Below are 13683 nucleotides of genomic sequence, written 5' to 3'. Positions count from 1 at the left end.
TATGACGCAAAAATTAGAATACAATAAGAATAAATACAGTACACAGCTGTACAGAATAGAATAAAATAATATACTATATACAGTAGAATAAAATAGAATAAAAATATACAATAAGATAAAAATAGAATACGAATGCTATATACAACTGAGTAAAAATACAACGATGCCAGAAAAGATTATTGCACTTAGTGTTATTGCACATGTGTGGATGTGTGTGTTTGTTCAGTTAAAGTCTTTGTTGTGGAGTCTGACAGCAGTGGGGAGGAAAGACCTGCGAAATCTCTCCGTCCCACACCGTGGGTGCCGCAGTCTCCCACTGAAGGAGCTGCTCAGTGCTGTCACAGTCTGCTGCATGGGGTGGGAGACGTTGTCCAACAGGGATGACAGCTTAGCCGCCATTCTCCTGTCACTCACCACCTCCACTGGGTCCAGAGGGCATCCTAGAACAGAGCTGGCCCTTCGGATCACCCTGTTCAGTCTCTTCCTGTCCCCAGCAGAGATGCTGCCGCCCCAGCAGACCACACCATAAAAGATAGCAGAAGCCACCACAGAGTCATAGAAGGTCTTCAGGAGTGGGCCCTCCACCCCAAACGACCTGAGTCTCCGCAGCAGGTACAGCCTGCTCTGCCCTTTCCTGTAGAGGGCGTCTGAGTTATGAGTCCAGTCCAGTCTGTTGTTCAGATGAACACCAAGGTACCTGTAGCTGTCCACAGCCTCAATGTCCATACCCTGGATGTTCAGTGGTTGCAGTGGAGAATGCTTGTGCCTGCGGAAGTCTACCACCAGTTCCTTGGTTTTACTGGCGTTGATCTGGAGGTAGTTCAGCTGGCACCAGTCCACAAAGTCTTGAGTCAGTCCTCTGTACTCCTTGTCGTCCCCATCAGTGATGAGGCCGACTATTGCAGAGTCATCAGAGAACTTCTGCAGGAAGCACTGGGTGGAATTGTGGGAGAAGTCTGCAGTGTAGATGGTGAAGAGGAACGGAGCCAGAACCGTTCCCTGTGGGGCCCCCGTACTGCAGACGACCCTGTCCGACACACAGCCCTGAGTCCTCACATACTGTGGTCGGTCGGTGAGGTAGTCCAAAATCCAGGTAGTGAGGTGATGGTCCACTCCAGAGTTCTCCAGCTTGTCCTTCAGAACCGAGGGAAGAATAGTGTTGAAGGCACTGGAGAAATCAAAGAACATGATTCTCACAGTGCTTCCAGCGGTCTCCAGGTGAGCGAGGGAACGATGTAGGAGGTGAATGACGGCATCATCCGCGCCAATGCCAGGCTGGTAGGCAAACTGAAGTGGGTCCAGTGATGAGCTTGTTAGGCGCCGAAGCTGAGCCAGGACCAACCGCTCCAGGGTCTTCATCAGGTGGGATGTCAGAGCCACCGGCCTGTAGCTGTTGAGGTCCTTGGGGCGTGAAGTCTTTGGCACTGGTACAACACAGGAGGTTTTCCAGAGCTGTGGGACTCTTCCCAACCTCAGGCTCAGGTTGAAGAGGTGCTCCATCACCCCACACAGTTGGTCCGCGCAGGACCTGACGACCCTCGAGCTGATGCCATCTGGGCCCGCTGCCTTCTTGCCATTAATCCTCCTCAGTTCCCTCCTAACCTGGGTGGTTGAGAGAGACAGGCTGGAGCCTTGTGTTGAGTGTGTATTGGATGCTGTTGTTGGGGGTGGGGAGGAGTGAGCAGGGTGAATAGAGGAGGTGTGAAGTGTCTGAGGTGTCAGAGGTGGAACAGCAGCAGTGGGGGTGGGTGAGTCTGCAGCCGATGTTGTAGACTGTCTCATGGTTGAATCAAATCTGTTGAAGAAATGATTCAGTTCATTTGCCCACCTCACATCCCTCCCAGGCAGAGAGTTCTGCTGTTTGTGGCCTGAGATGGTTCTGAGGCCTCTCCAGACTTCACCAACGTTGTTTTGCTGAAGCTGGTTCTCCATCTTCTGCCTGTAGCTGTCCTTCCCATTCCTTATCAGTCCCCTCAACTCTCTCTGCACCCTTTTCAACTCCTCTTTGTCTTTGGATTTGAAGGCCCTCCTCTTCTGCTTGAGGACAGCTTTAATTTCTGGGGTAATCCAAGGTTTGTTGTTGGAGAAACACATTTATACCCTCCACATAAAATGTAATAAATAAATCATATAATACAAAAACCAACTATTCACGTTTCAACTTTTAACTATTTAAATTTTCAGCTTTTTCCTTTTAAACAAACACAAAACAACACAATTAAATATAAATTAAAATATGAAAACAAAAACAGCATGCATAATCTCTGTCATATAGGCCTGGATTAATAAACTTTCTCAATCCTTTATCATCCACAACTGAAAATAGTTGTGGATGATTACTATAGCTTTCTAATGTGACGTTGTTGTCCCTGGCTCTCTTTCTCTCTCCCTCCTGCTCTGTTCCTGTGCTATTGCGTGTAACTACCGCCCCTCCCCCCTCTTCCCAGCGCAAAGCACAAGGCTCGTATGCGGAGTGAAGCGGAAAAAAAGTGCAAGAGGGCGAGAGAAAGAAAAAGAAACCCACAGCTCGCGATAAGGAGCCGGCTCGCATCATTCACGTCAAAGATTCAACATTATGCACTCCACACTGTATATAAATGCCACTTGTTTTGCACATATTCAACTCTGTATATTTTATATATTTTATTATTATTATTATTATTATTATTATTTTATTTTATTTTTTTACTATTTAATTTGTAAAAATGTGTATACACACACACACACACACACACACACACACACACACACACGTAGGAAAATATTTAGTATACACATCCAGAAATGCATACACTATTATATATTGTACATATATTTATTAGTTTCAGGTTGGCCATTCTTGTATTTTGCTTGTTTGTGTTGTTGTGTTTGCACATCTCTGTTGCTTGTGGGGCTCGCACACAAGAATTTCACTCGCATGTGCTGTGCCAGTGTGCCTGCACATGTGATGTGACAATAAAAAGTGATTTGATTTGATTTGATTTGAGATCCGGCTCTAAGAGCCGTTTCGTTCGCAACCGACACATCACTAATAACTACAGGAAGGTTCAGCCCGCCCACAGCAGTGACCCCGCCCACAGTATTAGTCAGATTTGAGTGAAACTAGCACACAAAGGTCACCTGAGGCGTTGTCACTCAGTCGTCCTCAGTGGACTTGAACTGTGAACCTCTGAACCTTCTTTTTTGTTTCACTCATTCCAACAGCTGTGATGGAGTCAGAGCAGCTTCTTCGCTGATGTTCAGGTGAAACTGAACTTAATAAACTGTGTATAAATGATACACCTGCCGTTTCTTTCCATTTTTTACAACCACTTAAAAATATTACTAAAACTAAAATAAGAGAACAATCAGGTGTTGCAATGAGATGCCCCACAAATGATGTGTGCCAGTAAAAAAAAAAAAAGTTTGTACACCAAAAGACAGAGGAGAACAGCACAGGGATAAACCTGCAGGCCTGACAACAGGTGGTGTATCACTCCGCTGGTTTTCTACTTAGTGACAGTGTTTACGTTGCAAATGTGCCTCTGTGACATTCATTAGTGCCCTCACTGACGCACAAAACAAAACAACTACACAACAGTAATTGGTTGACATGGTACATTTTTGTTTTCTGTAGCATCTAGTCCTTTTTACTGAATTATCCACCACATTAAATTTCATGGATTTGACCACACACAAGGCATCTCCTTCACCACCTCTGTTTTGCAGAGACTGTGAATTCATAACAATCTAGTTATTGATAGATGAGAAGAAGTTGTTGTCAAGATCTATTTCATATTCCAAGTCCTGTGTATTATGATCCATATAGTTAAATGTTTTCAGTTCCAATTGATCATATTCTGCAACTGTCTGACTGATGCAGCTATTTCTTCCAGATGTTTCAGTTCTTCCTTCCTGTGTGTGTCATAAGTGAGTGTGTGGTTGTTTGTTACCTTGTTTGTAGTCCAGATCATGTTGCTCACTGATATTTTTCAAGATCCACCATGTCTTTAATAGTCAGAACTTTAACGTCATGCTCCCCAGGTCCCTCATTGCTGTCAGCGGTCACCGCCTGAGCGTATGACCGGAGTTCAATATGGAGCCCATTGATGATAACGTCATTTATCCTGGAGTATTGTTCCAGGTTAGCAACCCTACTTTCCAGGTATGCAATCTTTTTATCTTTTTCTGCAGTTTGGATATGGAGGGGCTTTACCTCCTCCACAATTTCAAGGATACTTTTCTGCTGCAACCGATAGTGGAAATTTCCTCCATTAAGAAGTCAAGAGACTTTTTAATGTCCTCGACTTCCTCAGCTCTCGGTGACCTCTTCGGCATCATTTTATCTGGATTCACTGGTAGTAGGTACGGGGGCTTTATTTTGATTTCAATGTAAAATCCTCATCAATACAAAGCAGCAGACATCAGCAGCATCAAATGAATGCTGCAGTGTTTTATTGCAAAGAAGTTGGGGAGGAAACCTGCTCCCCCTGTTGCTAAGACCCCCACCAATGTTTTCTGCCTTAGGCGTGACTCTGCCACCTCAACTGCCTTCTCGGCCTTCCACTTTCTTCCTGTCCTTACCTCAATACCTGCTGATGCCACCTTGCAGTCTTTAGAATCCCTGTACTGTTTTTTTTTCTGTTATTAAATTGTTCTCCCATTAGGAGCTCAGTGTGAGTGGAGTTTTTTTTCTCCTCCTCTCACCTCATGTCATGTATTTTTGTTGTTTTTTTTTTCCTATCAGCCTACCTCTCTGATATGTCTGCCCAATGTGTTGTTTGTGTAAGTTTGGTCAGAAGGTTCCTCTGTAAGTGTGCATGCGCCATTAGGGTGCTGCCTGCTGTAACCCTAATTTCCTTCGGGATTAATAAAGTACTCTGATTTTGATTCTGATTCTGTAGGGCTTCTCGTGTGCGAGCCACCTTGAACTCATCTGTGAGACCACTGAAGGGTAACTGCAAGCTGTTGCTTGCACCATACAAGGCGGCGCTGGTGAGGCTGCAGGGAAGTCCCAGCTACTTACGAAGAAAGCCACTAATCTTCCTTTCAAGGGATTCCAAGGTAGTTATTGGAACTGTATAGACAAGCAGAGGCCACAGGTTTCGGGGCAGGATGGAATGCTGGTAGATCCAGGCTTTAAATCTTCCAGGCAGGCTGGACTTGTCCACCTTAGTGAACCACGCTCCTAGCTCCTCATTTGCCTTCTGAATGGCAGCAGAGTCTTTCAGGCTGGAGTCAAAGAGTTTCCCCCAGTGTTAGTGACATGTCACTTTAACCTGCTGCTAAATGAAAACAAAACATTTATGTCTATGATTCAAAGGCAGCTTTGCTTCCTGTGCTGCTGCTGCTGTGCTCCTGGATGATGCACATGTGGATTTGAATGCTTCTCAAATTAAAGCATTGCCCAGTTTGGATCACAGTTCAGTCACTACTCTTATAAATTCTTGCTGTGGCCACAGTTTCATCATCACTTTGTAAAGAGGGAACTTCATCTGACACATTTTCACACTTTTGAAGTGGAAATGATGCTTTGAAGGAAACACAGAATGGATTTTCTGCCACAAAAGAAACAGCAGCAGACTGAGGAAGTTGGAATGTTACATTTCAGACACTTTGATAAGTCTTCACATATCTCGCGCCAAAACTTCTGAACTGGTGGACAGAACCAAAGAGCGTGGATATAATTGTCCGGTGAATTGGTTTGGCAGTGTGAGCAGTTGTTGGTAGACGTAAAGCCCATCTTGAACATCCGATGACCTGTATAGTGCACTCTATGTAGTATTTTGTATTTAATTAATTGAAGACTGGGATTTCTGATTAGATGAAAGGTTTTTAAGCAAATCTGAGACCAGAAGTTTAGGTCTAAGTTAACTGATAAATCCGCTTCCCATTTTGCAATAGGAAGTGATATTGATTCATCTGTTTTAGAAAGCATTCTGTATATTTTGGATAGTAATTTGGGGGTTTTAAGAGTAAGAAGTTGAACCACACTTGGTGGTGTTTGTAGTTCAACTTGACCCGGTTTAAATTTCTTTTTTACTATGGATTTAATTTGCTGATATTCTAAAAATCTTTTCTTGTTGATCCCATATTTAGCCTAGCGTTGTTTCTGCTTAGCTCACACTCTGCTCTGCTCTGTATGGATGTATTCAGCTAATGCTAGCTATTGCTGAGACGGCATGAAATGACAAATTTGTTAGTATTCAGCTGGTTTATTTAATTCAGGAGGAGCAGATGGACGTCTTGCTGGTGTGGTAAAGGCAAAGCTTGTGTGGTCCTTTCTGCGAGTGTGAGCTGTGAATTTTCTGTGACCCGGAGGACTGTGTTTGCCGCACTCTACTGGCGGCCTTGACCCTTTTCCTCCCACCTGTCCCTTTGAACTCTCAGGAGCCGTGAGTACTGATATTTGCATGTGCCTTCCAAAAATCAGTAAATAAATTCAGCAATACATGCCTGAGAAGAGCACATGTGACCATGGCATGACATGTGATTAAAAAGGGGCGGCGTTGGCAGCATCCGAGACATAATAATGTGGCTTCTATTTATTCCAAGCAAGTGCATGTATAAAAGAAAACAGCCAACATGTCATTATTATTTCAGCTGTGGACTGTGAAGACCAATAAAGGCTCTCCATTCACTTAACACAGCCAGATCTAAAGTGTGGTGAAATTAATGTGATCTTATAGGCAGGATTACTGTCATATAGATGAGACAGAAACAGACTGCAGGCTGTCTGACACATATCAGCAGAGAGAGGCCACAGTACTCTCTAGTTTCTACTTTCAATAGAAATGTAGAAATGTTGTTCTACCTTGTTCTAATCTGCTGCTGAGTTTCTTTCACACTGCTGGAAACACAGAACACACACCAAGAATATCTGTTTAACCAATCACATTCATTTCACTTTGATCTGCCACGAACTGCAGCGATTTCCACGTGTCCTTTTCAGGCTGTGGGACGGTAAGCTTTACCCATTCAGTGGATCCAGTTTAAAGTTTCACAGCTCTAATGTGCAGCCGTGTTACATCCCCCAGTAGGATACTATTTTTTCCCTTGTGAAATCATTTCTTGTGTTTTGTCTTTAATTAAAACTACTCATGCTGATAAAGGGGATCAAAGTGAGGGGTTTCATCCCTGCTTTTAACCCTTCCACTTCGATGGCACTGTGTCATTGACTGGAAAGCCTGAGGATGAAAACCCCATTAAAATACTGAGAGATACGGGAGGGTCCCAATGTGTGATCTTATCTAATGTATTATCAGTGGGTGACCGTTCCTCCTTTCATGGTAGTATTTTGATCCAGGGAGTTGAAATGGGTTATGTTGAAGCTCCTTTGCATTATGTACACATCAAGTCAAATTTGATTAGTGGCATCTTCTCTGTGGCAGTACGTCCCTCCCTTCCGATAAAAGGGGTGCAGTTTATTATGGCAAATGATATTACCGGTGGAAAGGTGCGACCTGTTCTTGAAGTAACGGATGATCCAAAATCAAACTTGGAAAAACAATGACCTAGCAACATGTTTTCCATCTATTTTTCCTACTTGTGTTCTCACCAGGGCTCAAACACAGCGTAGAGCTGCAGAGATTGATCTGGCAGATTCCTTGTTGGCTCAGACTTTGGCTGCAGATGACTTGCAAACCCTGACTGAACTTAAAGGCAACTCAAAGGATACTACTGAGAAGTGGAAGGATCTCCATCTCTCTGTTGGACTTGCCAGTCACACGTGGAAGCCTTATTGCTGCTCAGAAAGCTGATCCCTCATTGAATCAATGCTTTGCTTCTCTTTCTGAAACATGAGATAAGGCTTATTTTTTTTGGAGAATGCGCAAATGGACTGCACACCAAATATTTCAATCAGATGTAGAGGGACAGTGATCTGATGACTGTGACTGAGGACTACTTTGATTGTTATGGCTCTTGGCTATTGTCACTATGTAGTGTCCCTTGCACATGAGCACCCCCTGTCCGGTCATTTGGGAGTTACAAAAATGTACCATAAGATACTCAACCATTTCTTTTGGCCATTAAAGGCTGATGTGGTGAAGTTTTGTCATACTTGTAAAGCATGTCAGATTGCATGGAAGCCAAACCAGATTGTTCCTAAAGCCACTCTCCATCCTATAGCAGCACTTGGTGAACCTTTTGAGCATGTCGTTGTGGACTGTGTTGGTCCATTGCTCAAGACAAAGAATGGTAATCGGATTTTGCTGACTGCAATGTGCACTTCGATTTGTTTTCTAGAAGCTGTTCCACTCAGAAGAATATTTGCACTTCTGGTGATTAAAGTGTTAAAAAGTTTTTCACCACTTTTGGTTTGCCAAAAGTAGTTCAGACAGACCAAGGTACCAACTTTCTGTCTAAACTTTTCAAACAGGTCATGCAGACTCTTGGGATTAAGCATGTTGTGTCAAGTGCATACCATCCTGAGTCTCAAGGAGCATTAGAGCACTGGCACCAGACATTCAAGGCAATGTTGCAGAAATACTACTTAGATACTGGAAAAGAGTGGGGTGACGGAGTACCATTGGTGGTGTTTGCTATTCGTGAAGCTAAGCAAGAATCATTTGGGTTCAGCTCAAATGAACTAGTGTTTGGTCATTGTGTTCGGGGACCTTTGAAGTTGCTTAAAGACCAGTTCCTGTCAACAGACAATGTAGTGAAACTAATGTTCTGGATTATGTTTCACATTTAAGCAAGCGCTTCCATAAGGCCTGGTTAGCAGCAGCAGAAGCCCTCTCCTCTGCTCAGGAGAAAATGAAGAGTTAAGAAATAAGAAAGCTGTTCCTCGATCGTTCAATCCAGGTGACAAAGATTTGATTCTTCTGCCAACTGCTAGCATTGTTTGCCCGTTTCTGTGGACCATACCTGGTGGATAAGAGGGTAAATGACACTGACTATGTGATTAAAACACCAGACAGGAAGCATAGATTACGCTTGTGCCATCTCAATATGCTCAAATCTTTTAATTCTAGAACTGATTCTCTCTGTGGTCTTGCAGATAAGTCTGCTGCATCTTCATCAGAACAAATTTCGTCTCCAGAATCTCTCTTGTTAAGCTCTTCTTCAGGACTGAGGCTGGGTTTAGATGAAGATGGGCCCAAACTCTGATGCCAGCTACCAGAGTGCCAGAATGCTTAATTCTGAGCTTTAAAACTAGCAAGAAATACACCTTTAAAAACTGACATCTTGACTCCTCATTCACTATTTTAACTTTATGTTAGTCCCTCCTATCCCCTAGGCTAGCCAGGGGACGTAACAGCCGTCACCTTAGAAATAAACAGCAGCACTGAGAACGCACTGGACCCTTTACTACGAAAACACAGCTCACTGTCTTTAACAGACTCAACGTTTTTCTTCCCTGGTTTTTACGGGAATTTCTCCAAAACATGTGTTGATCAGAATTATTGATAGACTGGTATAACAAGCAGGCTTGTTCAAGCTGAACATTTCTGCTGCTGCTGAATCATTTGAGGAATTTATAGCTCTGTAAATGTATTCCTATCACTGCTCAGATACTGTGTCCACACTCATATGTGATTATTAAATGTCAGCTCCCTCCAAAATAAGAGCTTTTTCAAAAACTCCAATTGAGATAACATTATTTAATTTAGAAACTTAGTTTGTTAAAACTGTTTCTTGGAGCATGACCTTGAATAATTAAGAGAAAAAAAATCTGATTTAAAAACACTTCATGATGCTCAATGTTTTTAATATTTTATACCGTGACTACTCTTGGATATCCACTTCTTTACGCATGAAGTATTCACTCTGTCAAATGTGTTTGTATTGTGTCAAACATTTTGATTCTTTTTCACCCTCATGTTGTGTTCTGGTCAAATTTTGACCAGTTTACAAGTTTGATCTCTGACAAAATGATTCCATGACTTTATCCACAAAGAGGATTTCAACATATAAAATTGTATTAATTTGCATACATTTTTTTCGTGCTTTACTTAACATTTGTTCACTCCTGGCATGCCTTGTCAAAAATGAACTATCATTAGAAATAGAAACAAGACAATAATACATGTACATAAACAGCAGTCTGCATGAGTACATAGGCATGTGGCCACTTCTATGTGCATCTGTCTGAGTGATTGCGATTGTGTGAAAGAGAACTCTTTAGAGTTCTTTCTTTTGTGTTTTTACCTTTATTTTCTCTTTCCTTCTGGCCCTTAACTTAGAATACACCAATAAAAAGGGTACAGATATCTTAAATGAGTAAATATAAACAAACCAAAGACTACCTGAATTAAGGAAGTAATCAAAACTAATTTAACTAACTAATCAAAACCAGATTACAACACCCCCTGTCTCTCTAGAGCTGTATATTTCTTGAAAATGTATGAATTTCTTTAATATGCTTTTCCTCATTTAATTTTTTCCATCAGGTCTCTTTTAGCTATTATGGCTTTGATGCATTCAGTTTCTTGTCAAAATATAACTGTTTTCCCCTCTCTGCAATTTAACTTTTGTGTCTCTCCAGTATTTATTTCTGCAAAAATGATGGTTAGAATAATTTTCGGTATCACTTTAAAATGCTGCCTTCTATCTCAGCCTAAAGCCATCCCATATCTGTATGCCATTTCTGATTCATATCCACTGGGACTTTGTATGAAGGTAAGGGTGCAAACAGGCATTTATTTGGTGTAATTATTTTTAATGAGGATTTGTTTCTGTGATAATTACATTTCTTTCCTTACTTTTCTTGGCAAGTTATGTTCTGTTTTAATATTTAATGACCCACTTTCACCCCCCCAGTAATTTGCTGTCTTGTGACCCCATGATAATGTATTATGTACAAATATAAGAGTTAGAGCAGGTTACACAAACGCATTTCAAACCCTGATTCCAAGTTTTCCCTGTTATTTTTTGTATTTATATCAGTCATTTAATCAGAAATTTTGCGTGTCACGAGTAGAATCAAGCCACTAAGGCTACATTTACACTGCAGGTCTTAATGCTCAATACAGATTTTTCGGTCAAATCTGATTTTTTTTTGTCTGCTTGTTCACACTACAAATAAAATGTGACAGCAAACACGCTCTAGTGTGAACCCTCAAAGCAGCCCGCATGCGCAAAAGAAGACGCGACACACAACGCGCTCTGTTTAGACCCAGACCAAACAGTATTGTTTGACTGATGGCCGTAAATATAAAGACTTGTTTCAGACTTTACGTTTCCCAATTTTGCTTTAAGTTATAAAGTTATTTTGTTATTTACATATGGCCTAATAATGATCCTTATTGCTGATTTAGAGAGGAGCGCTGCTTCAAAGGATAGTTGCAGATTTCTGTCAGAATCTGTAGATTATACAGTACAAATAAAATGTTCACGTTTCTCCAACGTTGTCTTCCAAACAGTTTCACTCGATGGCCAGGAAGCGTTCGCGATGTCTTATCGGGCGCTTCTCCGGCGCTGATAATTGGCGTCTGTCTTGTGTCAGTGACGTAGAAGACAGATTTAATGCGACATGACCATTCAAACAGCAGTTGCTTTCTAAAGATCAAATCAAATCAATTTATTTATATAGCACTTTTCACAGGATAAAAACCACAAAGTGCTTCACAGTAATATAAAAACAGAAATGCATAAAATACATTAATAATCAAACATACAGCACAAATCTAATTAAAAGCCAATCTAAATAAATGAGTCTTAAGCTGCTTTTTAAAAGAATAAATACAATCCAGGCAACGTAATGATGGAGGGAGAGCATTCCACAACCTGGGGGCCACCGCTCTAAAAGATCTATGTCCTCTGGTCTTAAAACGAGTTCATGGGATTACCAACAGCCTTTGATTAGATGATCTCAGGCTGCAAGAGGGAGCGTGGGGTTCTAAAAGATCAGAAATGTAGGCAGTGGCATCACAATTCAAAGCTTTAAAAGATTTTAAATTTTAAATTTTTTTAAAATGAATTCTAAAATGTACTGGAAGCCAGTGTAATGAACACTGGTGTAATGTGCTCTCTTTTTCTTGTCTTAGTTAAGAGCCTTGCAGCAGCGTTTGGGACTAACAAACAACCAAGAGTCCACCTTCGGCTGATTAGAGTGAATCGACTCTTTACAGGTGCACACCTGACAGACGTCCTCCAGATGTTGTTGGTCTTTTATTTTTATTTCTAAACCACACCTTCGGCTTTCACATGCCTACAAATATCTCAAAGTCTCATAACACAATTACCTACGGGTGGCTTCCACATTAGCATCTGCTGTACACTGTTCTTTCTACAGCAAAAAATTAAACTTCAAATCTGAGCAAGCACGCTAGCACGCTGCTACAGGAATATTCACAGAGAAACCCCTGGATCCCCCCACTGAAATGACCGCTGCAGCACCGTATTTATTTTTTGCTGTGTTTTACTTACATCTATTTGAAACAGTGAGTGTAAAAACAAAACATTATTTTATTTTATATGCTGGAATATGCAGAAAATAGATTTAAATGTTAAGAAAATTTCTTCTGTGATTAACAGTCAACAGTCAGTTCAACAGTCAGACTGTTTCTCTTTCTTGGACAAGTAATTAGTAACTAATTACATTTTTCAAGTAACTTGACCAACACTGATGGGCAACTTTGACATGCAGAAAATCAACCCTCTCAGACCTACTTTCAGTTAAAACGTTGACATGTGTATAAATTGAGTAAAGCAGCATGTCTTAAAGCAAATTAACCCATACCTAGTATAATCAAGAAAAATCATTACATGATAGTGAGCTTAGACTTGTTGAAAATGCAGGGTTGTGAACTGAGCTTTAGTGAAACACAACATACTGATATTCAGCTTTGAGTGGAAAAAGACAGAAAAACAACATGTGGATCCTGGAATAATGGGAGCTTCCATCTTTAAAAGACTGAAGAGCAAGAAGTTTACAAGGAATCATTCAGAACAGTTTAAAACATCAACTGATTGAATTCATGAATCTGAAAACGTGTTTCTGAGCATAAGAGACAGACATGAACAGACTGAACTATCTGTTCAACAGTCAGAGTGTTTCTCTAACAGGAGGACACTCTTTACACTCAACTCAGCACAGGGACACTGAGGAACCAGAAAAGAGGTAACCAGTGTAGCTGTACCCTAATCGAAACCCAGGATAAAGAGGTTCAGTGAATGTGGTGTTGAAGGTGTGGAGGTGGATCAGAGTGTCAGAGGAGACTCTGTAGAAGGACAGAGTGCCAGCAGGACAGTCCACATACACTGCTACTCTGTTAGAGACAGAGGAGGAGGAGGAGGAGGAGGAGGAGATGGGAATAAGAATTTGCTTGTTATTGTGCCAGACACAATGAGGACCACCAGCAGAGCATTCCAGACTCCAGGACTGATCATTACACCCAAACAAACAGTAATTAATATCTAGTAGCTCTCCTTTCCTTCTGATTCTTCTGTAACTCACTGATATATCAACATTTCCTCTCCACTCGACCTCCCAGTAACAGCGACCAGTCAGACCATCTCTGCACAGCAGCTGATACCAATCAAATCTGTCTGGATGATCAGGATATGACTGATACTCCTCCGCACGTGTCACCTTCCTGTTGTCGTCAGACAGTTTGAGTTCTCTGTTCACTGTGTTTGTGTCGATTGTGAGTTGACAGGAATCTGATGGAGAGAACAAACACAATCCAGCTGCAGTTATTGATCCATCATCTGTTCATTGATTGACACTTTGATGATGACTCCTGACATCAGAGA

The 13683-nt window shown here is 41.5% G+C and overlaps 1 protein-coding gene across 8 annotated transcripts in view; it reads right to left on the bottom strand.

The window, feature by feature from the left end:
* Positions 1-11491: 11491 nt before the first annotated feature.
* Positions 11492-13683, bottom strand: part of LOC147333616 (uncharacterized) — a 35753-nt gene continuing 33561 nt past the window's right edge. For all 8 annotated transcript variants that reach the window (XM_086286258.1, XM_086286260.1, XM_086286263.1 and 5 more), the window contains exon 18: positions 11492-13590. In XM_086286258.1, coding sequence (XP_086142384.1) covers positions 13016-13590 — 575 coding nt within the window. In that variant the 3' untranslated portion in view covers positions 11492-13015. The remainder of the gene's footprint in view (positions 13591-13683) is intronic.

Source organism: Aulonocara sp. 'chitande type north' Nkhata Bay, linkage group LG3 (genome assembly GCF_057382095.1).
Source record: "Aulonocara sp. 'chitande type north' Nkhata Bay isolate Kocher_YH1m ecotype deep benthic linkage group LG3, A_spYH_male_GT1.1, whole genome shotgun sequence".
NCBI lineage: Eukaryota > Metazoa > Chordata > Actinopteri > Cichliformes > Cichlidae > Aulonocara > Aulonocara sp. 'chitande type north' Nkhata Bay.
The sequence above is the reverse complement of the archived record's forward strand: the minus strand, read 5'-3'. Positions and strand labels throughout refer to the sequence as shown.